The sequence below is a fragment of the Episyrphus balteatus genome, chromosome 2 (assembly GCF_945859705.1).
Source record: "Episyrphus balteatus chromosome 2, idEpiBalt1.1, whole genome shotgun sequence".
Taxonomy (NCBI): domain Eukaryota; kingdom Metazoa; phylum Arthropoda; class Insecta; order Diptera; family Syrphidae; genus Episyrphus; species Episyrphus balteatus.
The window spans coordinates 113812879-113839504 of NC_079135.1; the positions used below are offsets into that span (position 1 = coordinate 113812879).

Genomic DNA, 26626 nt, shown 5'->3' on the forward strand with positions numbered 1-26626 from the left:
TTAGTTTAACATGGTTTTTTGACAACTTTTTTTCTACTGACCTACTTAAAAATCCAAAATGAAAGAACGTCTTATGTATTATGTAGATATACCTGCGTCCTTGAAGGTAAATGAGACTTATGAGAATTGAGACTTATTAAACGTTTCTGTATGCAACTGTTCAAACACTAAAGATATCTACTACAAAGATACCACAAAATTATTCAGTTACTAATTTTTTCCTTTTAAATAGGGTTGCCACAAAGAAAATCCCATTTAAAATGTAGAAACCCTATTTTTTCATTTTCAGTCATTCATTTGACACCAATTTTAACATCTAACCTTATGAGCTAAGTGATTCGACTGTCACCTCTCAATTTATTGTGTTCTTCGGAGATTAATGGTGTCTTTCTAAGATACAGCTAATGGGAATTATGTAATTGGAACTACAGGCTGAAAATAAAAACAATTATAAGGCAGACTTGTGAAGGTGTAATGTACCAAATGTTTGTTAATTTATTAAACTAGATTTTGAGGTTTTCGTTCCATATTTCGTCAAAAGTTTGTGCATGGAGAAAAAAAACGACCGCTTAAAATAAGCGGATTCTGTATAAAACTAAGCGGATTTCCGCATGGTGTTTGTGATTCCGTGTTAAATTAAGCGGAAGAATGTTCTAAATTTCTTGAATGTGCTTATTAAAAAGAAATCCGCTTAATTTAAGAGGAAAATCATCATATTTTTATGTGGTAACCTTTTAATTGAAAATAAAAACTGACAGCTTCTGAGGATCCATCCAACAACTATTGGGTCACTAGGCGAATATTCATACTAAAAATTCATACTAAAATGAAATGAAGTTCACCTTAATTTTAACACAGTTTAAGCGAATTCCACTTATTTTAGCGGAAATCGTTTTGTTTTAAGAGGGTGTGATTTAAAGTGGAAATCATCTTATATTAAGGTACCCTATTTTCTCCGTGTATATATTTAAGAGCTGTCTTAATGACATTCATTGTACTTGGGCAATTGTATCTTCTTTAAACTATGTTTTACCACTTCTAACAGCCTTACATAATAAAATCTAACTGTCATATACAAAATTTTCCCTAAGGCAATCAACTTAGTACTTAACTTCGTACAAAATAAAAACAATACTCTGTCGTTAAGTCAGTTTTTCTTTGATACAAAATAAACGCATATGTTTTGAGATATAGTACTAATCCCCAAGATCTTTCATCATCTCACGTATTTAAATTTTACATATCTATACTCAGTACTCACCCATTTCAATAAATTTATTGTTTGATCATTGTTTGGTGTGAAATTGCATGTGCTGCGCAAAATTATTTTCTCTTATTTTATCTTAAATAGAAATACAAAAATTATAATTCTATTGAAATAAAATTAAGTAGGGACCTACTTGCCATTTATCTAATGAAACACTGAAACAACACAATTAGTCAATTTAGTGCAAATTTAAGTGCGATTAGTAATTTATCAAGAAAACAAACAATATGGATACTGAGAAAATATTTATTCCAGGAAGGGTATTAAAACAAAACAAACTAAATTATAAGTGCATAGGGAGAAGGTTAAAGTTTCATAACGCCTGATAAATAGGAATATAATCTACGAATAAAAGAAGGTGCATTAGGTTTGTGCACATTTTTAAGATATCTTTAAATGAGGGTTACATATTGTATTAACAATTCTATTAATTTGATTCCTTTATCACAAACTGCACAATTATTTTTCATACTTTTACTTTTGCACCTCACTTCTTCAAAATATTAATTTGTATGAAAATTTTATAAAAAATAAAAGCAAGCAATTTAAGTTTTGCATGAAAATTCAATCATTGAATAATTATAATTATTCAATGATTCAATATTCCATGGTAAATAAAATTAGTTTTTTGTTTATTTTTGATTCTCATACGATGTATAAAATATATATGCGGTTAAAAAAAATGCAAAAATTTTTCATGTACCATTTCAAAAGTGTTGTTTCCCGCTAAAAAAAACACCCTTTGACCTGAAATTTTTTGATGGACATATTTTATTATTTTTTTTTCTATGGTATATGAAACGTACACACTAAATTTAATCAACCTACCACTTTTTTCAAGGAGTACTTGGTAATATTCTGAATTTTGCTCTTTGAGTTATAGACAATTCATAAAGAGTGCAATAACTTTTTACATGATGGTCGAGACATTTTGGTATTTTATTCGATCGGGCGTTAGAAAATACCTCGAAATCATGTATCATATTAATAGAAATGTTTCATTGCCTATACTATGATATGCAAAAAATCGAGTGCGACACAGAAAAAGTCTTGTATCTACCCTTCCGGATAGAATGCAAGGTGGCCCAATATCTCAAAATAACTCTTATATTGAGTACTACCAACGATGTTAATTTCATGCTTTTATCACAAAGTGCTTTTTTAATGCTAAGCCGCCTCACTAAAATTGTTTGTACTATAATAGAAATCAGTTTATGAACATCATTTATATAAAATATCTGAAAATGATCTCATGGACTCGATTGGTTTGATGAATCGGTCAGTGACACGAATTTTATATAATTTAATGTTAAAGTTTTAGTAACGGAAAAAATGTTACGCATACACCACAATGACCAAAGTTTTTTAATGTTACAAATTGCCTTCTTTTCTATATTTTATTTTTAACTATCTCTTAAGTTTCTCAGCAGAGTACGACAAATCTTCAAATTAAGTATGTTTTAACAAAATACTTTCGTTTTTTAACTGAACAGCTGCATTCTTACTTTTTTTTTATACATTTTTCCAATAAACTCCATGAAATTTAAAATTGATTTTAAAATTTAAAACTCGATGTTCAATTTTAAGGCTTCCAATCCATTATCGTTTTATTTGAATTAATTGTAAAAATAGTACAAAACTGGTTCGGACCTACTCCTTTTAGATCTGCTCCGAATGTGAAAGCCTTTAATGTAAATATTCATAAAAAATAACTGTGAAAACACGCTTTTTAAGGTTTTGAGCTCCAAACAAAGTTTTCTTTGTTTTCTTTTATCGCTGCCCCTTTTTTTATGAAAAACATTTTTTTTTGTATATGTACATTTGGAAAAGTGTCCATTTTTGATCCAATGAACGGATTTATTATAAAAAAAAATTGCAAAATCTTATATTTTGTATGTTAATAATACACAGAAAAGTATGATTTTGCTTTAGTTATTCATTCCCTTAGTTCAAAAAATTTCAATTTTATGAAAATTCATCGACCGATTTAATTTTTCAAAAACAATAAAAATTGAAATAAATATAAAGTACAAAAAATGTTGTTGAAATCGTTTAAAAGAAAGTGATAAATCAAGAAAACGGTTCTATGAGAGTCACCATTTTGTTAAAGATTCAAAAAACCTGGCCTTACATAATATTAAAAAAAATCATGTAAAATATTTTATTATTTCAAAAAAATACATCTTCTGTCAAATTTATAAAACTAACTGCACCAAAATATAACCCAAAGTTATTTATTTTATTTACTTTCTTAAACAAAAAAAAAAAAAAACAATACTAAATATGAGTAAGAAATGTTTTTTCATTCAAATTACAGGTAAGTTTATTAGCATTTTTGTCAACAAAAAAGTCACTAAGTACTGAAAAAATAGGCTATCATAATCATAAATAAAATTTGCCATCCGACTTATCAGTTTTAACGCACGGTCTTCGTCTACAGAAATGACAAGATTACTTAGCTATATTAAATATTTAAATTTTAGTAACCCATATAAAATTAAAAAAAAAAAAACAAAACTTTTTTCAATAAAACAAATATCAACAGGCAATTTTTTTTGTTTATTTACTCAATACATATTAAATTACAATTTTTATATTTATTCACATTTAACATAATTAACATACAAATTTATATCCTTCTTCATTCATTCAACATTTATTTAAAAATACTTTTTCTCTTTGGTTTTGTACGAATACTTTTTTTTTAAAGTGGTTTTTTAAATTCTTAACTTAATTTTTATAAATCTACATTTTTTGTTCGAATAATTGTTTTAAATCTTCAATATTATTTGCATAATAATCTGGCTTATGTTCTTCTGGTAGAGCAAGCATTTGTTCTTTTGTTGTTGCTCCAGAAAGCATCAATAGCGTTTGGAAGCCACATGCATTGCCAAATTTAATATCTTGTTCCAAAGCGTCTCCAAAGAATATTGCACGTTTTGGATCTTTTATTTCGAAATGCTCTTTAAGGAATTTACCCAATAGAGGACCTGGCTTACCAAGGACTATTGGATCCTTTCCAGTGTTCTCTTTTAGAAGCTGAATAAATCCTGAAGGACCAATAACTACTAGATCCTTTGTAACTGGAGCATTTTCATCTGTGGCACCCACAATAAAGTCTGTATTTGGATTATTTTTTAAATGCTGTTGTGCGTGAACTAATGCTGCATAGGACAAATTAAGACTCAAATCGAAAATAACTGCACCAACTGGTTCAACTGGTTTCAGTGATTTCGAAAGAAGTGAAAATGTCCAATCGTTTCGAGATTCCTAAAAAGAAATTAGGGAGATTTTAAGTACAAAAGATAAACTAAAATTTTAAGTTCTTTAATGACTTACCAAAGTTTGAACTTCAATTCCAGACTTTCGTAGATGATCATTGAAGACATCGCATCCCATTGAGTATACCAATTGACCTGGTTTATGTTTTTGTAAATATCTTGTAATTGTTTTCACTGGATGAACAATATCGTTCTTTAAAGAAAAAAAAAATTTAAGACTTTTTATTAGAATTTTGAATATAACGAATTTTGAATATAAATACATTTCCAATATCCTGAACACCCATTTTTCCCAGCAAATCCAAATACTCATCATCAGAACGCATACTGTTGTTGGAAATGAGTTTGTATTTTTTACCCGCTTGAAGGAAAAGGTTTATTATATTTCCAGCTCCAGGAATTGGACCTGCCAACAGCCAGATGACACCTTAAACGAGATAAAATGAAATGTTTAAAAATTAACTAACTTTAGTGAATAATATTGGTTTAAAATTTTCTACAGCATCCCTAAATATGAAAAGTTTAAAAAAATGTGGTTAAGATTTAAGCTTTAAATATAAATATACCGGTAAGTAGATAAATCAGAAATGAATAAAACACATTCGTTATTATTGTGTACCTACTTTAAATGCTAAGTCCTATTGTATTGTAATCTTCTCGTTGTGCATCTTTAAGCAATATGTAATTCTTATTCAATTTGTAAACAAACACTCAAGTCTATTAAATATTATTATAAACATCATCATGCAATTTAATTGAAATGTAGCTATTTTTATCCCACTGTTAAGCAAATTAAGCGACGAATTAGTGTTGATCAGGAACACGATGTTTTGTTTTTGTATCTTCATCCTATTAAATCTTTTAAGCATTCTATTTATTTGACTAAATGGCTATATTTCTAAGTATTTACGCTAGAGGAGATATGTAAACTTCTAGGTGGAAGCAATAAAAGTTTTGAGCTCATTATTTTGTTTTGACAACATTTTCATATTGTAAAAATCTAGAAAAATCATAGCTTTTCAATTTAAATACATTTTTTTATGAGGACTTAGAAAATGATAAATACAACCTTCTTTCGATGAAAAATCACACACACACACACACACAAACTCTTTCTTAAACAAAAACACTAGATCTAAAAAATGTCAAAATCGCACTTTAAAAACGATTTTGAAGAAATCTTATTGGTTGTTCATATTCATCTGTACAGATTTTGCACAGTTAAAACGGATGGAGGTGTTTTAATCACACAAAAATGGTTTTTATGACATTCCAAAATTTATTTATTTACTTATTTTATTTATTTCATTTATTGCAATATTCTTGGAAATGTCTTAGAGATTTTAATTGAACCTTTATTTATTTATTAATTTATTGAACCTATAATATTCAAAGCAAAAAAATTAGTTTTTACTTGTATTCAATAATTGCCTGTATAGTAGAACAGAATACAGTCATTAAAGATCGAATAGTTTAACTAGAAAATCGATTTAATTTTCAGTAGATGTATGTAAATGTTACACATACGCCACAGTGACATAGTTCAAGAATATTTTTTTTTAAAATATCATATTTTATTAACTATTTAGGTCTTATTATTGCATGCTTCACTGTATTAAAAGCGGAAATGAAAAAAAATCTACGATGCATTTCAATGAAAGCTATAACTGGCCCCTTAACTGAAGACAAAACAACCTTATCCAAAGTAAACCAAATAAAAACGCGAAGCAAGTATAAGACACAAAAAAAAAATGTGAACTGATAGAAAAACAAAGAAAAAGAAAAAATAGAATTAAGGTTTGCAAAGCAACCAGAAATAATTCATTTAAAAAGGAAAAACAGAATGCGATTGCGGAAGTTAAAAAAAAAAAAAAAAAACTAAACAATAAATAATCATCCAGGGCTTCAAAAATCTCAAAACCGTAACTGGACTGACTCACTCATCCACTCCGTTTGACAGATTCTCAAAATAATGGAACACTTGACTTTATCGTAGAAACTTAAATCTTCCGATGAAAGACCCTTCATAGAAAAGAAAACTAAAAAAATTGAATTTTTTACTTTCTTAATTTTTATTAATTTGTATAAACAAACCAATTTTGTGATAAAGTCATTATAAATTAGCATGTAAATATTTTCTTAAAATCAACCTGGACATGTTTTTTTGTTGCAATTTGTAGGTAGATATTAATTATAGGAATTTTGTAGTGACCTCTTCAAATAGTTTATATATGAAAAACTTAGACCTGGAGCCGGCATTAAAGTTTTTCATATATTTGTAGGTATTGGTATATTGGAATATTTCCAAGACCGACGTGATCTGATAAAGAAATTCTGAATTCTAATTAAAATTCAGAACCACGAATTCAGTGTTTGACAAAATAATTTTTGTTAAGTTTCCAATTTTAATTTTTTTTGATAATTCAATTCAAGAAATTTCCTATTGAACCTTTTGCATAAACAATTATAAGGAAAAAATAAATTGGCAAATATCAATGTCAGTTTCAACAACTATGTATGTATTTTATCTATTACTTTACATATTTGGTTTCATCAAAAATAACAATGAGTATTATTTAAGGTTCGGCAAGTGAATGTTCAAAATTATGTACATACATATGTTAAGGTATTTTTTTTTTTTAATGAAATATTGATAGATTTAAAATTGATTTTTTGTTCCAAAATTTGCTCATTGTAAAATTTTACTTAATCATAAAATTCGATCTACTTGAAACAGTGGCGTAGATAGCTTTTTGATAAGGGGGGGGGGGGGGGGGGGGGATAGATCTAGTTCGCAAATTTTTTTAAAGTTTTAATAATGCTTCTTTGTATTGTTTTTATTCTCTTTAAATTGGAGAAAGTTCTTTCGGTAGTTGACGTAGAAACCAGCAGTGTAGCTAATATCTTTAATAAAATAGAAATACCAGTACAACTTTTTTCGGTGCAGCTTTCGAGCGCTTTCAATGAGCTCATAGAGGAAGTATTTTTCCTTCTGATCAAATATCTTTTCTGAGTTTTTAATTCTTCACACAGAGAAAAATATGACCAGGATCACCTAAATACCAACAGATTTCCTTATTGAACTGTTTTATGAAGAAACCTTATTAATATCAACAATTAATAAGGTTTTTCCATAGAGATTTCTTATTATTTTCATGTACAAAATCTTTCAAAATTTTTTGTAAAAATTTCATATTTTTTCCAACTTGGCACTAGAACAAAAATTGTGACCAATATTTCTATAGTAAGTTGGAATAGGTGATCCCGTACATGATCGTATTTTTTTTATTAAAAAAACAAAACCGACTTCCATGGATCAAAACTGGGTTTTATGGTTTTTCTAATGGTACTGAACAGGCACCAGCTTTTCAATACCTACAAAAAGAATTATCAAAATTGGTTCACTCGGTCCAAAGTTATGAGGTGACAAACACAAAAAAAAAGTACAGACGAATTGAATAACTCCTCCTTTTTGGAAGTCGGTAAAACAATTAGGAAATCCCGATTGTTTAAATAATATTTCCTTCTTCGATGAAAACTATAAATAAATCTTATTGTTTTTGTTCTATTTTATGTGGTCTAGTTTTTGGTAAAACTCAACAGTTTCATTACATTTTTTAGCTGCTTTGTCTATTTCAGACGAAGAATCCTTAGAAATAAACGGAAACCCTTCTAGTGTGTTTTTATGGTTTGTACATTTTTCTCCAAGGCCCATTACATAGAAATCGAGAAAAAGATTGAAAACAGTAACACGAAAATATTCTTTACTGTACTTTGAACCGAAGGGTTCGAACGATTCTTTTGTCGCTTCACTATTCTCTTATGTTTAACGCATATGTCAAGGATTTCAGCTTATTTTTCCCATATACAAAAAAATTTCGAAAATGAGTCGTCTTCTGCCCGTTTAATTTTTAGTTGATCCCTTAAATCTTTAGCGAGCTCCATTGCTTGGACCAAGTCTAAATTCACTCTTTGAAACACCGACTTAATGGCAACGAAAGTTGGTAAACCATATTTATAACCTTTAAGCTAATCAAGAACTCGAAATCGATAGCGTTTTTTTTTTCAAAGTGCGATTCTTCAACTTATTTATTCATGACTGTTTTAACTGCACAATTATCGATCCCAATGGGAGGGGATATATCCCCCTGATCCCCCCCTATCTACGCCACTGACTTGAAAACATTCTTTAATAAAAAATAATTTTGAAACTGATCAAGTCGTTATAATAACCTGTTTCGAATTGGGCAAATGAGATAATTTTGTAATTATTTAAACTTGCAAAATTGATTTCATTTCTCATTAAAAATATTATTTAAATCATCCCATTTGGAATAGTCGAAACAGGCTATTAAAAACTAAAAAATTCAAAAACAAGTTTGTATTACCTAATAAAGATTGTTAAAATCTAATTGAAATAGAATTTAAGACTAATAAATAATTGGATAAGGAGTTTTTGGAAAAAATCTTTATTTTTTTTTTAAACTGACATGTATGTACAGTGGTGGAAAAATAATTAGAAACACGCTGTTTCTTTTCAAAATGTATGAATGTTCTTAATATAAATAAAATATTAGAAATATTTTTTAACAGAAACATTTGAAGAGCTCGATATTTTGTTAAATATTTTGTATTTATAGTAAGAAAAAAATAACATTTTGTAAACAAAGGAGAACGTTTCTAATTATTTTGCCACCACTGTATATGGAAATGGATGGTATTGTTTTTTTTTTTTTTTTTGAAAGAAAATCTTTGAAGACTTCCTATTTTTGACCAATAAAAAATAATTTATTCTCGAATAATAACACTAAAAAGAATAATTAAATCCCTAAAGTCTTAAACCCTGAAAAGCCAAAATCCCAATTCAAAAAATTCGATTAATTTCACATTTTGATTTTTCAATTTTAGAGATTTTGGGTTTTCGAGATTTTAGATTTCTGTGATTTCTGCTCTCGGGACTCTCACCCAAGTTTTGGTTTAAGCAAATTTTCGAACAATGATCTATTTGAATGCCATTTAAAAAGAAAATACTAAACAACACTTAAAAACACAATTTAAAAAATCGTGAAACTGTTTTCAAATTCATAAAGAAAATTATTTATCAAAATATACCAATAAAAAACCGTTGATGAATTAAAGCCAAAAATAAAAAAAAATGGTTTTATGGGAAAAACATTTAGTAACCATTAGAAGAATAATTTATTATTCTTATCTTCGTGGTTTGAAACTTTTTTTCAAAACTTCGAATTTTTAAAATATTCAAAGCAAAGTTTGAAGTTCTTTAGAATGAATTCTTAAAATTAGAAAACAAAATAGGCTCCCTGAAGAAGAGTGTAAACACACTCGAAACGGTGAAATAAAAGGTAGATAAAATATAAAAACAAGACCTCAAGCCCACTTAGCATTGAATTTATTTTATTGATTAGGAGAATAAACATTCACTCATTTTAAGAAAAAAAAAAACAAACCAAATTTTTATTCAAAATCGTTGAAGTTGTTTTTTAATAAGCACTTTAATTTTAATTGAACATTTTGAAAATAATCAACAAAATCATTTAAGCCTAGTACATACTTGGTGAAGCAAGTCGTGAAGTGAATCCATACCTACATTTATTTTTTGGTCACCCGTGAACGTTCCTGTGAAATTTCGTGGTGAAAAAAAAAATTGGAGAGTTTTGCTTCACGACGTGAAGACGTTCACGTGCAAAATGTACGGGAATCTCTTTCACTCGTGAATCTACTCTCCTTATATATTTTTCGAAAAAAATTAATTTGAAAACTGAAAACAAACAAAAATTGTATGAATTCACTTCACGACTTGCTTCACAAGTATGTACTAGGCTTTAAGGTTAATCGAGATAAAGAACCGCTTTTTTATTATTTTTACAATCGGTAGACATTATTTGTTAAAATTTCATTTCGTACATAAATAATGTAATAGGTATATAATTTTCAAAAATTAGTTAATCTTTAGTTAGAGCTTATTTCTAAGACTAAACTTTTTTGTATTGACATGATGATGATTCAAAAAATCAGCTCCAAATCTACATCATGTACCTACAATCCTACATATCACAAATAAAAAACAAATCAACGTAAAAAAACTAAAACTATTAGTGAGACAATCAATTAAATAAAATTAAATCAATATAAATTATATTTTTTCTTGTTATGGAATCCAAACATTCACAAGTCATTTAACATTGCATGCAACCGAGTCATATTGATTTATAAAAGAATTACAAATAAACTTAAGTGATTCATTCATTTTTCATTTTCAATTTATCTATCAGTTAATCTAAAAATAAAAAATTAAAATAAAAAAAAAAAAAAAAAACTATTATAAACGAATCAATTGTACGTAGGTATACCTAACTTATTAAAAAATATTCATAAAGGCAAATACATGCATGTATGCCAAAATACAAACATTAATACTACTCAACAAGTTAAATTAGGGTTAGAAAACTCGTGTATACATTTATTTCTATTTCGCCAGATGTGATTTAAAAAAAGAAAACCCTCGTGCATTTTTATTGTATAATAAATTCACCCATTGCAAAACATGTGTTACTCATTAGACATTTTTATGTATCCTTAAATTACAAACTAACAAAAAAAAAAAAAAAACCAAAACAAGCAGATAAACATCTTGCCAAAAAAAAAAAGAGATGACCTTCCCAAAGCCGAAAAATCGATTTCTTCGACCTTGAAGCTGAACGTTGACATTAACATTGAGCATTAAATTAAAATGATTCCCTAATGTCTGCTAGAATTCACTTTTTTGTTATACGATCATTAACAAGATTCAATTGTTGCCAATTGAATCCGTCACTGATTTTTAAATTCGGGCGGAAAGTTTTCGAAAAACTATTTTTAAGTTTACATTTCCTCAATGATGATGAAAGATTTCAAGAAATAGAATAGGTTATGCGTGCATCAAGTGCAAACTCTTGTAAATCGGGAAAAAAAAACATCCGACTCATAAAACGTGTAATTAATTGATCAAGGTTAAATATTTACCAAAAAGAGGTAATAAAATAACCCATTTATAACTCGTAACTTACCATCACAATCACTTAGAACAATATCAAATGATTTTAAGAATTCTTTTCTTTCTTCGGCATTCAAGTCGAGAATATAACGTGCCTTTTGTTTAACTAACATTTTTGAAATTAATTTTTTTTTTTTTTTGAAGTAACTTTTAAACTTGGCACAAATAGGTATAACCGAACTTGTATCAACTAGAAATCAAAAAGTATAAGGCAATTTTTTTCAGTTCTCTGTTCTATACGAAGAAGAATACTTCCGCCTTTAATAAGTCTCTTAAAACTGAACTCACCGACAAGTGAGTAGCTGAGCTTTATAGGAAAACAAAAAAATTCTCTATATAATGTCAAAGTTATGGGTGATTAGCTTTGGCAATAAACTTTCCATTAAAAATCAGAAAGAGATTTTTTGTTGAATGTTTTTTGTCTACGATAAGAAAATCCAGAGAGTAGACAGTCAGTGGCGTAGAAGTTGTTAAAAACCTTTAGACGGATCCCTCGCAAAAAGTTTCTATAGTAATCAGGGTAAAATATAGTTCTGTTTGATTACTACATAAAAAAAGAGTTATTTACTTTCAATAAGTTTAATTTCGAAAGATTTTTCACTATGTCTTGTAGTGGAGTAGTATACTCTTAAGGAATAACCCTCTTTAAATCGGTTATAATTTTCGTTAACTACGCCACTGTTTTCTTCGCATACAGACCTTTTGTTTTATAGCACCTATACAAACATTTCGGCAGAGATAGAGCTTCTTTTGTAAACAGTTTCATTTAATTTCAGCTGTTCATGAGCAAGAAGCGTGCGCGTGAGAAATCAGAAATTACCGCTGAAAATTATGGTATATGTTTTGTTTATATTGAAGATGTCAATGTTTTTGTTCGCTCTCTTGTGGGTGTTAGTATTGTATATTCCTGAGAGGAAAAAAACATATGTTTTTATTTATTTTTTTTTTTTGTTTATTTTATTTCCTCCGGTTTATTGTTCTATCATGAATGCAGACAGTGATTGGGGTTAACTTTTTTTTTTTAGTTGGATTCTGTATGAATCATTTTTTTGCGCATCTACGTCACTGTTTTGGCAATTGTCCATGATGTAACATACGATTTGATGTAAAGCTTAAAAAGCACATGTAAATCAACATGAACTTTTACGTTTTTTACAACCGAGTGAGAGAGTATTGCTTCCGGCTGCCGACAGTTGTTGGATAGTTGTCAAAACCTTGCAACTTGTAACTTGAAAACTGTATTAAATATACGTCATTAAATGGAATAGATTTAAAAGAATTTTTAAAAAATGTAAAAAAAGATGGAAATTAAAATTATTGGTAATTTCACAAGAAAATTTCAATACCTATACATAATCTTGGCTTGTTTCCAAAAAAATATATTAATCCAGTTAAATAAGGGTTTAACCTCGGAATGAATGTTAGTAGAAATTTTTTTAGCTCAATTTCTTCCTTTTGCCATTCTATAACATATCTCAAAAGTCTAGAAAAATCTCATGTCCGCTTGTCGCGATTTCAAGGTCATATCGCGAAATGGAGATTTTCAAAATTAGCAAAAATAGGCTATGGTAGGATATACACATATGATACATGATTTCAAGGTATTTTTTAATGCTGATTCCAAAAAATCTAAAATCAAGACAATCTGACGTCTCTGGAAAAAGTTATACCTGTTTTTCATGTGTCAACTCATATTATTATAACAGTTGCAAACTTACTGCAGAAAAACCCTTAAAAGTTATGGTAGATGAAACAAATTTTGCATGAAGATTTTAGAATCCATCATTATTAAAAATCAAAACAATCCATTACAAAAAATATATATACCTACGAAATAATGGTATTTTTTGATGGAGGGGCAAATTTTAGGATATGCACTAAAGAAGATTCTTGTTCATCTTAGGAATAAGTGCAAATAGGCTAATTTTTTCATTTTAATCTTTGTTTGGATATTCTTTAACTACCCTCAAAAATCTAAAAAAATCTCATGTCCGCAAGTCCTAATTTTCTTGGTTTGAAAATAAGGTGCAGATTTTAAAAAATTGGAAAACTACACTTCAGATATTTGTGTCAGATCAACATGAATAAGGTGCATTACTTTTCAGGGATGGTCAGGTTGACTTGTTTGTGAGTTTTGTTGGAATAAGTGTTAAAAAATACCTTTAAATCATGTCGCTTATGTTAGTATACATATAAAAATTTAAACTTTTCTTATTAATTTTTTAAAATCTGCACCTTATTTTCAAACCAAGAAAATTAGGACTTGCGGACATGAGATTTTTTTAGATTTTTGAGGGTAGTTAAAGAATATCCAAACAAAGATTAAAATGAAAAAATTAGCCTATTTGCACTTATTCCTAAGATGAACAAGAATCTTCTTTAGTGCATATCCTAAAATTTGCCCCTCCATCAAAAAATACCATTATTTCGTAGGTATATATATTTTTTGTAATGGATTGTTTTGATTTTTAATAATGATGGATTCTAAAATCTTCATGCAAAATTTGTTTCATCTACCATAACTTTTAAGGGTTTTTCTGCAGTAAGTTTGCAACTGTTATAATAATATGAGTTGACACATGAAAAACAGGTATAACTTTTTCCAGAGACGTCAGATTGTCTTGATTTTAGATTTTTTGGAATCAGCATTAAAAAATACCTTGAAATCATGTATCATATGTGTATATCCTACCATAGCCTATTTTTGCTAATTTTGAAAATCTCCATTTCGCGATATGACCTTGAAATCGCGACAAGCGGACATGAGATTTTTCTAGACTTTTGAGATATGTTATAGAATGGCAAAAGGAAGATATTGAGCAAAAAAAATTTCTACTAACATTCATTCCGAGATTTACCCCTTTTTTCTCCTTATTTTACTGTATTATATTTCTCTGGTAATTTTCTTGAGGATTTTTTCTTAATAATTTTATCTTGTTGAATGTTACTATTAGCACGCAAGAAGTGAATGAAAGAAAGTGATGAACTTGTAGATTGAAAGTCAATGAAAAAGTCTTATAGGCTAGGTGATGGTTTATAAATTGGCATGCCTTATAGATTTATCATCATTATCACACTAGACTTGCGTGCCATGGGAGTTTCCGCTAAGTGTTGCCAGAATTTTAAAGTTTCATTATGTTGTAGGTATTGGATCTTAAAAGAACAGAAAGCATTATAATCGTAGAGAGACGAATTAAAAATGAACATTTCATTGTTACCGCAATGAAATTTTTAAAAAATGTTCATTTATAATAAGAGTGAAGGATTAAAAGAGTACATAATAAAAGAGTCCATAACAAAAGAGGTTGATCATTATTTTTTGAGGGAAATGAAGTTTAGGACAAATAAAATTGGACTCACTTGATTCTTTTGCTAATGAAACATTTGTACTTGCTCTACTATAGGCTAAGTATTAGTATCGTCTTCAAAAAAAAAAAAAAAGTTTAATAAAAACCTACATTACCATGATGGAGAAAACCAAAAAAGTGGTTTTTCTAATGACGTCCGTCCGTTTGTGTGCCTTTGTGTCTGCACGTATGTTTTCTTCATAAGAATAAATTTATAAAACACTATTTTTATCATACATTTATCGAAGAAAATCGGCCCCAAAGTCAAATATAATCATAGGTAAGAAAAAAATAATTCCATTTAAAAATTAATATCTGCCCGAGTCGAACATTTGGTACTTTTTTAAACTTATTTAAAACCGAAACTTTCTCTGTTAAGATTTAATAGGATATAAATATCAACTATTTTGTCAAGGAAATAACCTCTACTTAAGACCTCAAATAGTCAGTTATCGGAAAAAATCCCATTTCGGGTAGTTATTTAGGACCAAAAAAAAAACCTAAATACGCTATAAGAACTCATTAAGTCCTATTTATTTTGATTATATTTCGCTTTTTTGTTCTCATTAGGGTTTAAATATTCTTACTAGGTCCTACAATTTTTTATTACGATAAAACTAATGTTTTTTGGCTAGATAAAATGAATAGAATAAGTACCATTCAGTACTTAGCTGAGGGAACATTAAATGCTTTAAACAACGCCAAACTATTACTTTTATTTATTTATTAATAAATCATTTATTGTTGAAGAGTTAAAAATATACAATACATAGTATGGAGGTTTCCCATCTGAAACGGACCAAGTCAAAAAAAGAAAAAAAAAAAGATCCAAATCAAGTGCAAAATATGCACAAGTGACTCTACTTACGTCTTTCATTAGTTTGATCCAAAAGTATTTTGATTCAAATTGTCATTTTTGTTCTATAGAATAATATTCACCATAAGATTCAATGGAAACGTAGGTATTTACTTTAACTCGTTATATCTCCGAATTCACTTTTTTATGACTTGATTCACTTCAGCTCTGAGCCCTCCATATGTAAGTTTAGAAAAAAAAATTTCTATTGAAACAAAACAAAACCATATTTTGTTTATTCTTAGCAAAATGATTTGTTGTTGTTTACATTGAAAAATTTTTCTGAGCTAAGTACTGAGCTACCAACAAAACACGGCTCAAATAGAAATCTGTTTATTAAATTGATCCAGATTAATAGGAATTTTACCTGTTTAGCTCAGAAAAGAAATCCGAACACATCGAACATATCGAGCATACTCTGAACGAAGTGTGCTCCCAGCACTCGGAATTATTTTAAAAACACACATACACTTAACACTTAGTTGCCATTATTTGACATTTTAATTGTCATTTTCTTTTACGGAAACAAAACTTTGATTTAAATGGAAAAACTGAAACTAGACCGACTACAACTGCACTCCTGCGCCATTTTTAATTTTTGGAAAGATTTTTTTTCACAAAATTATTATATTTGTATTTTCCATCACTTGAGTTTTTTTTTTATTTTCAATAACTTGAGTATGTTTCATATTTTTAAAAAATTAAAAACACCGCGCGACTACAAAGTCATTGATCCGCGCTCGCCAAATGACCTACTTCGAATGGTCTTTAATGTGTAAAGTATAAGAGGCAATGGGAAAGATCATTCTTGTCTGAACTTGTATTTTTAGGACTTACCTAGAATTTGGAGTTTTGATAGTCTCAGCCTAGCTTGAAGAGTACAAATTTAGGGGTTAAACATTCTAGACACATGAAAAACATTAAGCACTTAAAAAGTGTTTGAGTTTTAATAGTCTCAACCTAGCTTAAAGAGATTTTCAAGTACATATTTAAGTCTAAAAATTCAGGACACAAATAGAATATTTAGGATAAAACTAGTGTTTGCAGTTTTTAAAGTCGTTAATTATGAGTAGTGAAGGTTTCTCAGGAGAAACCGAGTTTTGTAAGTGTACAAAGTTCATATTTAGGTTCATTTTAAAATGAAAAGTATTTAAACAGATTCTATTACGCATTTTGAGTGCTAAATTCGTACATAAAGTTCGACTCGGGTGAGCAATTAAAAAAGATAATAACATTTTTTAAATGCAGGTACAAGTAATAGCATTTCTTCTAAAAATCACGACATTAATGAAGTTTTTATCATAAGTATTAACGGAGTTATTAACATTGACATGAGTAAAGGCATACCAAAGTAAGCGTTTTCTTAAATCATCGCTAAAGGGTATCAACTTTGCAGATAGAGAGTTACTGTATAACAATTTTTTTCTTATAATATACCCAAAAATCATCCCTCAAAATCTTCTTATCTCATTCCGGGACACCCTGTATAATTACTGTTCAGTTCAATAAAAATATCGTTAAATCGTGATATTTGAGAGTAACTCCGCAAAAAAAAAATTGTACGGTGTGAGAATGGTTTATTATTTTAAAAAGTTTTCAAAAAAGTATAAAAGTTTCCAAAGTTGCAGTTAGATCGCAAAATATTACAATTTGAATTCAACAAAACAGGATTTTTCAGAACAAAAAAAAAAAAAACAAAAATAAACAAATTTTCTGTAACTGTTATTTGTTAATTTTTCTTTGAACAAAAGCCTCTATTTCTGTTTGTATTTTTGATCTAAAAACCCTGTTTTGTTGAATTCAAATTGCAATATTTTGCGATCTAACTGCAACTTTGGAAACTTTTATACTTAATAAACAATTATAACACCGTACAAATTTGTTTGTGGAGTTGCTCTCAAATATCACTGTTAGTTAATTTGCAGCGAAATGACGTATGGAGTAAAAATTATATTGATTAATTAATTGTTCCTAATTATTTAGCAATGTTTTCGTAAAGGAATTTAAAAAAAACAAAAATCAATAATGGGCGCAGGAAGCAAAAAAAATGTTGCAAAGTAGGGATTTTTCGAAATTTCACAAGAATTGCATTAAATCGAAAACCGTAAGGATTTGGGATGAAAAAGTTACCAAATGCTGAGAGCCCTTAAGTTCCCCAATCAGCATATTTCGTTTGATCCATTACTATTGGGACACCCTGTATACGAATTCCGTGTGTTTTTTTTTTAATTCAATTTCATCTTTGGCCAAAGACCTAGTTTGTCTCGCAAGGTGAGGGCATAATGACATTTTTTCATATACAAATACATATCTGACGAACCTCTGATTTTTTTTTTTTGGTAGATATTGATTCATTTTATTTTTATAGGATCCCACATCTAATTAATGCGATTTACATAATTATTCTGTTTTGCCCCGTAAAAATTAAATAATTTTCTTATTAAACTAAACGAATTCTATTAAATTAATACTTTCAAGAAATTCAGAAGATTCGTCACTTCTTTTTGAAGACGGAAGCTTTCTTATAAAAAAAACCATGTAGAAATCCATTTAATATAAATACATTAAATACATTATTCCATTCTCTTTTTTTCTCTGGAATTTTTGAAAACTTAGAACACATTTAATTTAATTTTTAAAAAATTAGTAAAAACTCAACATTATGATCCTCTAAGTGGGTCACGGAAATAGGAATAATTTTCATTTATGGGAAAACTTAAATGTTTTTAATATTTTTTTTCAATTCAATTTTATTTGATAACCATTCTCGTTTGTATTTATTAAATAATAAGTTGTTAATCGGAATTAGGGTGAATATGTTAAAAATAAAAAAAAAAAAAAAAACAATACTATAAAATATAAATAATTCAAAAGTTGAAATAAATAATAAATTCATTAATGTGACAAACAAAATACTTTAAAAAAGATAAAAGTTATGATATTCTTTTAAAAAAAATATTCAAAAGTTCTTTTGAAGGTTGTCATTTATTTTGGAATTTACATAATATGAAAAAAAAAAGTAAAAACTTATTTAACATTATATTTTATAGCGTCTTCATTTAGCTTACTACAAGTTTATACATTTGAAATTTAAAGTTTGACAGATACTGTTACCCAGATACCAACCACGTCGACAAAGGCATAGGTCAGTATAAAAGAAATGGATGTATTTAATAGCGTTTTTTATGAAAACGTGCAGAATAATTTAGACCACATAAGTACCTAATGGAAATATAGAATTTAGATACAAAAATTAAAATTTAAATAATATTAATCCAATAAACATTGAAATATTTTTGAGGGGAGTAAAATTGAAGAGTGAGGTGTATGGGAGTACGGTGTATGCATGGGGAGTACAAATACTCCCTTAGTAGCGATTTCGGCAGCCCTGATATTGAATTATACTGCTTCTAATTTATCTATGAAATGAGCCCTTAATCGTTATTGCAACTATAATATTGTAGAAGCAACATAAAGTTAGCTGAATTGAGATATCAAAATTCAATTCATGGAAAATAATACCTGCTTTTTGGAAACACCATTTTTCACGTGTCCGCCCCTTTGATTTCTGAAGCAGATAAATAAGTGTATCAAATAAAAGATGAAATTCCATATTTTAAAAGATTGGTCTTAATAACGTTGTCATTTCATAATGACAATCTCTCCACAATACAAACATTATGTAATTTTTATTTTACATTTTTGTCTTCTTTCTAAACTAAGGTATAATAGATAGGTACGATTATTTTATTTGAACAACAATGCAGATAAAATTTAAATCAATCATATCAATCAATAAATTGTTTGAATAAAAATAAATCAAATAATATTAAACACCCTTAAAAAATCACTGTTTACTAATGTTCCAACCTAGGAAAAACGGCAGAGATACACAAAGTAAGATCCACCATCAGTTTCTGTCGCCTCAGCTCTAAATAATCTAAATTAATTTAGAATGTTTCCATTCCATACATTATAAAATGCCTCAAAAACTACGCCACAACTTTGATTATAAAGCATACACTTGTAACTTCTCTATACTTGGAATCAATTAAATTTTTTTAAGTAAAATAATACAAAAAATAATACAAAAAAATGTTATTGCCAAGTTGTTATTGAATAGTTTCTAAGACTCAACGTTTTTTTTTTTGAAATGTGGATCTAGTCATGGAAAAGCTGGCCTTCATTTATTTTAATAGCCCTTTTTCAAGTATGCAAAATCAGCATTCTTATATTGCGTTTTACACAAAAAATGTATCTAGCCCAGTCGAATAAAACATTTCAAATGGAAAAAAATTAGATTGTGCAATTTTTTTAATAGAACGGTAGAGGGAATCACCGAGAGCTTAAAACCAGTTTTTTTTTTGGGAAAATCGACCTTGAGCCAAAGCCGCCATCTTGGATTAAAAATAAAACACGTTTAAGTGAATAACTCGGCCATTTTTGATTTTTGACAAAAATTATATGGGTACAACTTGTAGAAAATTTTATTTTCTATAACTTTTGTCCAAATAAATTTTTCTATATGACCTATCTTTTTCGAGTTAATTTGAAAAAAAAACTATACCCCTACTCAGCTTGAACTTTATACCCACTTTGGGTATAGATTTTAAGATGAACGCAATATGGGAGTGTTTTTATATGTTTTTGAAGATTAGAAATCTAGCTGCAATGTTAGTTTTTGCAAATTCCTGAAATTTTATAAACAAAAAGAACTATCTCAAAATCGGTAAGTGTCATTGTAAACAAAATGAGTAAATATTATAATTGATGTCTAGCAAGACAATTAAATCTTTGAATTTTATCGGTTTATTTATGCCTGAGATATGATCAATTGTTCATAACTCACTCTCTCTTTTAATCTTTTATTATATAGTGGAGTAACTGAAGCTCAAAAAATGGCAACATTAGGGAACCCGGCCGAACAGCTTAGATTTTGATGATCTTTTTTTTTCAAACGTCGGTAATTAAAAATAGTTTAAAGTCTATAGATTAAAAATTGCCGGTGTTGCCGCTTTGATTTTTTAAATTTAATTGAAGATTTTTGTGAACAAAAATTTTTCTTAAATTTCATAAATTAATTGATGTCAAAAGATTGTCTAGAAAATTCAAGGAAAAAAAATATATGGGAGTGAAGGACAATCTTCTACCGTTCAAGCGATAGATGCTATTTTCTTATTAATTGACTTCAAACACAAAAAAAAATATTTGAACACAATATTTAAATATACATTTTTAAAAAGCTAGAAGCTTTGTCATATTTGTAAAATTAAAATAAAGTTAATTGAATGAAGGGCTTTTGAAAGAATGGTAATTGAACTCAGATTTTTGAAAAAAAAAAAATTATTGACAAAATTTTAACATGTCGTTTTTAAAACTGTTTTCGTATTATAAAATGCATTTATTTTCAAATTTTTTTGGCCACATTTATTATGATTTTAAATTATAAAAGGAAATGTCAAAATGTATTACGGTTTATGAAAAAAATTAAAAAGTATTTCATTTCGATGAAATTTTTTTTAATAGAAGTTTTGAAAAAAATTTAACTTATTTTTATTTTTTAAGTTCAACATTTAAATAAAAAGTTATTTTTTATTCATTCAATACCCTTATTGTTAAATGTTTAATAGCAAAAGTTTAAAGTTCTTATCTGCCAAAGTCTTTGAGAAATTCAATTATTTCAATGCAAAAATTCAGTTTTTATCAAGAAAATCCGATGAAATTGAAGTAATTTTTATATTTTTTTTTGTTTCAAAACTGTAATACATATGTATTACCTTTTCCTCTTCGGAATTCAACTGATAATATTTGAGGCCAAACATTTTTTTTTTAAATCAATTCATATTTTACTACGAAAAAGTTAAAAAAAAGCCATTTAAAATTTTTTAATAACGTTTTTTTTCCAAAACTTTAAATTTAGTGGATTTAAATAGGAATAGATAGGAATTTGCGAAAACTAACATTGCACCTAGATTTCTCATCCCCAAAAACATATAAAAACACTCCCATATTGCGTTCATATTAAAATCTATACCCAAAGTGGGTATAAAGTTCAAGCTGAGTAGGGGTATAGTTTTTTTTCAAATTAACTCGAAAAAGATAGGTCATATAGAAAAATTTATTTGGATAAAAGTTATAGAAAATAAAATTTTCTACAAGTTGTACACATATAATTTTTGTCAAAAATCAAAAATGGCCGAGTTATTCACTAAAACGTGTTTTACCTTTAATCCAAGATGGCGACTTTGGTTCAAGGTCGATTTTCCCGAAAAACTGGTTTTAAGCTCTCAGTGATCCCCTCTACCGTCCTATGAAAAAAATTGTACTATCTAATTTTTTCCATTCCAGCTTAATTTTTTGTTCATCCCGACTGGGCTAATCTAGAAGTCCAAGACCAAACAACAAATTTTGGGTAATGAGTGCACAATGCACGTGTAGACGTGGATTAATGCATTCTTCTACCGAATTCAGAAAGCTGGAATATTTTTGATTTTACATTTTTTTTGTGCAATAAAAAGATTTTTATTCTGATTTATTTAAGGCCGGAGGCCATGCATTTTCATTAACCCCCAAACATTTTAAATTAAGATAAAACAATTAAAAAATTCACGACGCGACGATGTAAGATAAGTAAAAAAATATATAAATTGGATCAATAAGAACAAAAACAAACAAAATATTTCTGTAGGCATTTTTGCATTCAGTAGACGCGTGTATAAAAAAATAAAAATATTATTAGCTTGATTAAGTATCTATGTACTTTATATTTAGCCAGACTCCTTATCACTGATCAGTTTTGTTTACAAAGAAAAAAAAAAAAAAACAGAATTACGCATATCCACGGGTCGTTTGAACGCGACACTACTCGAAGTGTCTTGCACTCCATATGTTTTGATGCAGAAATGTTCCTTGGGGTCTAAATAGTAAGAAAAAAGCTTTTTTAAAATTTTCTATCGAGCTATTCGTTTTTTATGAGCTTAATAAGTTATGAAAAAACGTACTTTTACGTACTTTTTCACACGTTTTTGTTAATAACTCTGTTAATAATAATAGTAGAAACTCAAATAATGGCTCTATTTTTAGAAGAAATATGCCTCTTTTTAACGGCATTTGAATCAAATTAGTGGCATTTTTAGATCTTCAGATATTCGAATCTAAGTCCGTTCATTTTTTCTGCCCAATTCGATTTTACTAATCAAAAAGTTTTTTTTTATAGAAGTCGGGGTATACTTTTCTAATGGTTTTTCGTATGCTGAAAACGAATCCGAAGTCAAAAAAATTCCATCATATCAAGTTTTTGAGATATTACCGTTAGAAAATCAAAAATACCCTTTTTTAACAGTTTTTGAGGTTATGTCATCTTGCGTGATAATTTTTTATAATTACATTTTTAGCGGTTTCTTAAAGAACTAAGTTTCTTCTTTTAAAATCCGTTAAAATCATTTCGATATCGCTTTTCTTCTCCGAGAAATCTTAAAATCAATTCAACATGTTTGGTGAATATTCTCTATGAAAAAAAATCTTATGTTCGTTTGGGTTTCATGGCAAATCGCTTAAAATTTTTGCATTCCTTTAAGTTTTTTGGTTACTCAAAAATTTTCTTACCCATAAACTAACCAAAAAACTTAAAGGGATGCAAAAATTTTAAGCGATTTGCCATGAAACCCAAACGAACATAAGATTTTTTTCATAGAGAATATTCACCAAACATGTTGAATTGATTTTAAGATTTTTCGGAGAAGAAAAGCGATATCGAAATGATTTAAACGGATTTTAAAAGAAGAAACTTAGTTCTTTAAGAAACCGCTACAAATGTAATTATAAAAAATTATCACGCAAGATGACATAACCTCAAAAACTGTTAAAAAAGGGTATTTTTGATTTTCTAACGGTAATATCTCAAAAACTTGATATGATGGAATTTTTTTGACTTCGGATTCGTTTTCAGCATACGAAAAACCATTAGAAAAGTATACCCCGACTTCTATAAAAAAAAACTTTTTGATTAGTGAAATCGAATTGGGCAGAAAAAATGAACGGACTTAGATTCGAATATCTGAAGATCTAAAAATGCCACTAATTTGATTCAAATGCCGTTAAAAAGAGGCATATTTCTTCTAAAAATAGAGCCATTATTTGAGTTTCTACTATTATTATTAACAGAGTTATTAACAAAAACGTGTGAAAAAGTACGTAAAAGTACGTTTTTTCATAACTTATTAAGCTCATAAAAAACGAATAGCTCGATAGAAAATTTTAAAAAAGCTTTTTTCTTACTATTTAGACCCCAAGGAACATTTCTGCATCAAAACATATGGAGTGCAAGACACTTCGAGTAGTGTCGCGTTCAAACGACCCGTGTATCATGACATCAAAAAACTTTGAAATTCTTAAAAAATATGTTGCTTAAATTCACTCCTTTTCTAAGGTTAACAATCATAGAAAGTATAAGTATTTTTCTAACAACGCTTATCCGATACGATCGAAGCAAATCACTGTTCACGTGATTAATTTCCTAAAAGTTATTTTTTTCTGTTGATTTTAATAAACTGTTTAAGTCGAGATAAGCTGAAAATGTTATTGTTTTCAATTGTTTATCAAGGGGCACGGTAGTGCCCAGCCAAGTTCTCTAGCAACTTTGGCACTACACCCTTATTTACAGGAAACAACTCAGGCCATTTTCGACCCCCCTCTAACCTCCACACCAAAGATGCTAGAAATTTCAAACTCGCTACATTTATTGAGCTTGTCAAAACCAAACTCCTCACAAAATTTAAGCCTTTTACGATGAGTAGTTTCTGAGATATAGGGCTTCAAAAATCGCAAAAACCGTAACTGACTGACTGACTGACTCACTCACTCACTCACTCACTCACTCACTCACTCACTGACAGATCATCAAAATTATGGAGAATTTCCCGTTAACGTAGAAACTTGAAATTTTACACGGTAATAGGGCTTGTGGTGTATACAAAGGGAAAAATCGAAAATTTGAGATTTTCAATTCAGGGGGCGTGGCATCCGCCCATTTCCGCTGAATTATCATCAAATATTATAGAGCATTTCTGATTATCGTAGAATCTTGAAATTTGGTAGAATGGTAGAGCTGATAGTTTGTACAAAGCAAAAAATTTAAAGTTTGAGAATTTCAGCCAGGGGGCGTGGCAACCGCCCATTTTCACTGAATTTTCATCAAATATAGAGATTTTCAATTCTGCAGCCATACCTTGCAAAAAGTAGTGAAATCACAACAAAAACATTACTGTTAAAAAAGGAGCCAAGTTCTCCTATGTTGAAATTATGCTGGCACAAAAAGTACTGAGATGTAAAAGTGTACCAAGTTCTAAACTTTGGGTTCAAATTCGTATCAATAAAATTTTGATTGTTTACTTGGCAATTTTTGAAATAACTTTAAAAATCGGTAATTAAAAGAAAAATTGTCAAGAGAACAATCAAAATTTTATTGATACGAATTTGAACCCAAACTTTAGAACTTGGTACACTTTTACATCTCAGTACTTTTTGTGCCAGCATAATTTCAACATAGGAGAACTTGGCTCCTTTTTTAACAGTAATGTTTTTGTTGTGATACTATAACACAGGGATAATTAGCATCAAAAGTCTATTCTTCATTACTTTCAACTAGACTCTCCTTTTCTTTAAACAAATTTTACCACTTAGGTACGTGCCCCTTAGATATTCTTTAACATATTTTAAAATCAGTTTTTCAAAAAAGAAGCTCGTTTAAGATTTTGTTTTGAAATTTGGCTTTAAGACTACTATAGTAAGTTATAGTTTCAAACATCAGTTAAACGTGGAAAATCTTGGATTCATTTGTGGGTATTTGAACTATACACTGAGGGCAAACGCTACAGCAAAACAACGTAAAATTAATGAAAACCATTTTGATTTGTCTATTATTTAAAATGATTTAGCGTTGAAGATGAACGCTTTAAATTCGACGTGAAAAATACATTCACTTTAAGTGGTTTCCTACATTAAAGCAACATTAATCAAAGTTCGTATTTGAAACATACACGTTTTTTCCCCAGTGATAGGAGTTACTGGGACGTATACGTAACATTTAAAAAAAAATTATACACCCTTAGAAATGTACTAAATAAAAAAAAATTTAAGTATATACATTTTTTGACGTGACAGCCACCACAAAAAAGTGACGCCATTTTCTAACGTTACACTTTCGCACTTTCGCAGTGCGGCAAAAAATTTCAATTAAAAATTAAAAATAAACTATGAGAGATACAAAAATCTTCTATAGCTTATTTGAAAGATAATAACCTAAAGCTTAATCCAAATGAAGGATTTTTAAAAATTCCGTCATTTAATAGGGTAAACAGGGATAAAACGGAAAGATGAAATTTGGGCTAAAATCTAAACGCGAAGTCGTAGAGAATTGATTTTTTTTGCTATAGATAGATGATATTAATTTAAGAATAACTGCATTTAAGAAAAAATTATGAAACTAAGCTATAACGTTTTGTTTGAACGTTGTACACGTGTTGGGGCTATGACAAAATGATGATTTTGGGTAAAGGAAATTTTTTTTTGACAATTCTAAAGATGCCAGGTGAAAGATGAGGGAAAAAAAATTAGGCACGGATTTTTTTCCAAATATGAATTTTTGAAGAATACCTTGTTTTTTAGGGGTATTTTTGGGTAATTTTTGATTTTTAGCTTTTTTTTTTGGAGCGTTCAAAAAATCTCAAACTTATAGGACATGTAGGTTTTGGTCTTATGCCAACTTGGAATCGGTTAATGAGTTTTGACTGAAAAACTGAAGAAACCGATTTTCATCGTTTT

At 28.5% G+C, this 26626-nt stretch overlaps 1 protein-coding gene across 1 annotated transcript; it reads right to left on the minus strand.

Moving 5' to 3' along the window:
- Positions 1-3807: 3807 nt before the first annotated feature.
- LOC129911159 (uncharacterized) lies at positions 3808-11885 on the minus strand. The gene is made up of 4 exons (XM_055988866.1): positions 11616-11885; positions 4812-4975; positions 4607-4741; positions 3808-4537 (listed from the first exon to the last, which is right to left on the minus strand). The coding sequence occupies exons 1-4, from the start codon at positions 11713-11715 to the stop codon at positions 4013-4015; spliced, it is 924 nt and encodes a 307-aa protein (XP_055844841.1). The 5' UTR covers positions 11716-11885; the 3' UTR covers positions 3808-4012.
- Between the last annotated feature and the right edge of the window lie 14741 nt (positions 11886-26626).

Coding starts and splice junctions, on each gene's coding strand:
- LOC129911159 (XM_055988866.1), bottom strand. CDS start 11,715: ATGTTAGTTAAACAAAAGGCACGTTATATTCTCGACTTGAATGCCGAA. Junction 4,742..4,811: donor GTGTTCAGGATATTGGAAAT/GTATTTATATTC, acceptor TTTTCTTTAAAG/AACGATATTGTTCATCCAGT. Junction 4,538..4,606: donor GAATTGAAGTTCAAACTTTG/GTAAGTCATTAA, acceptor ATTTCTTTTTAG/GAATCTCGAAACGATTGGAC.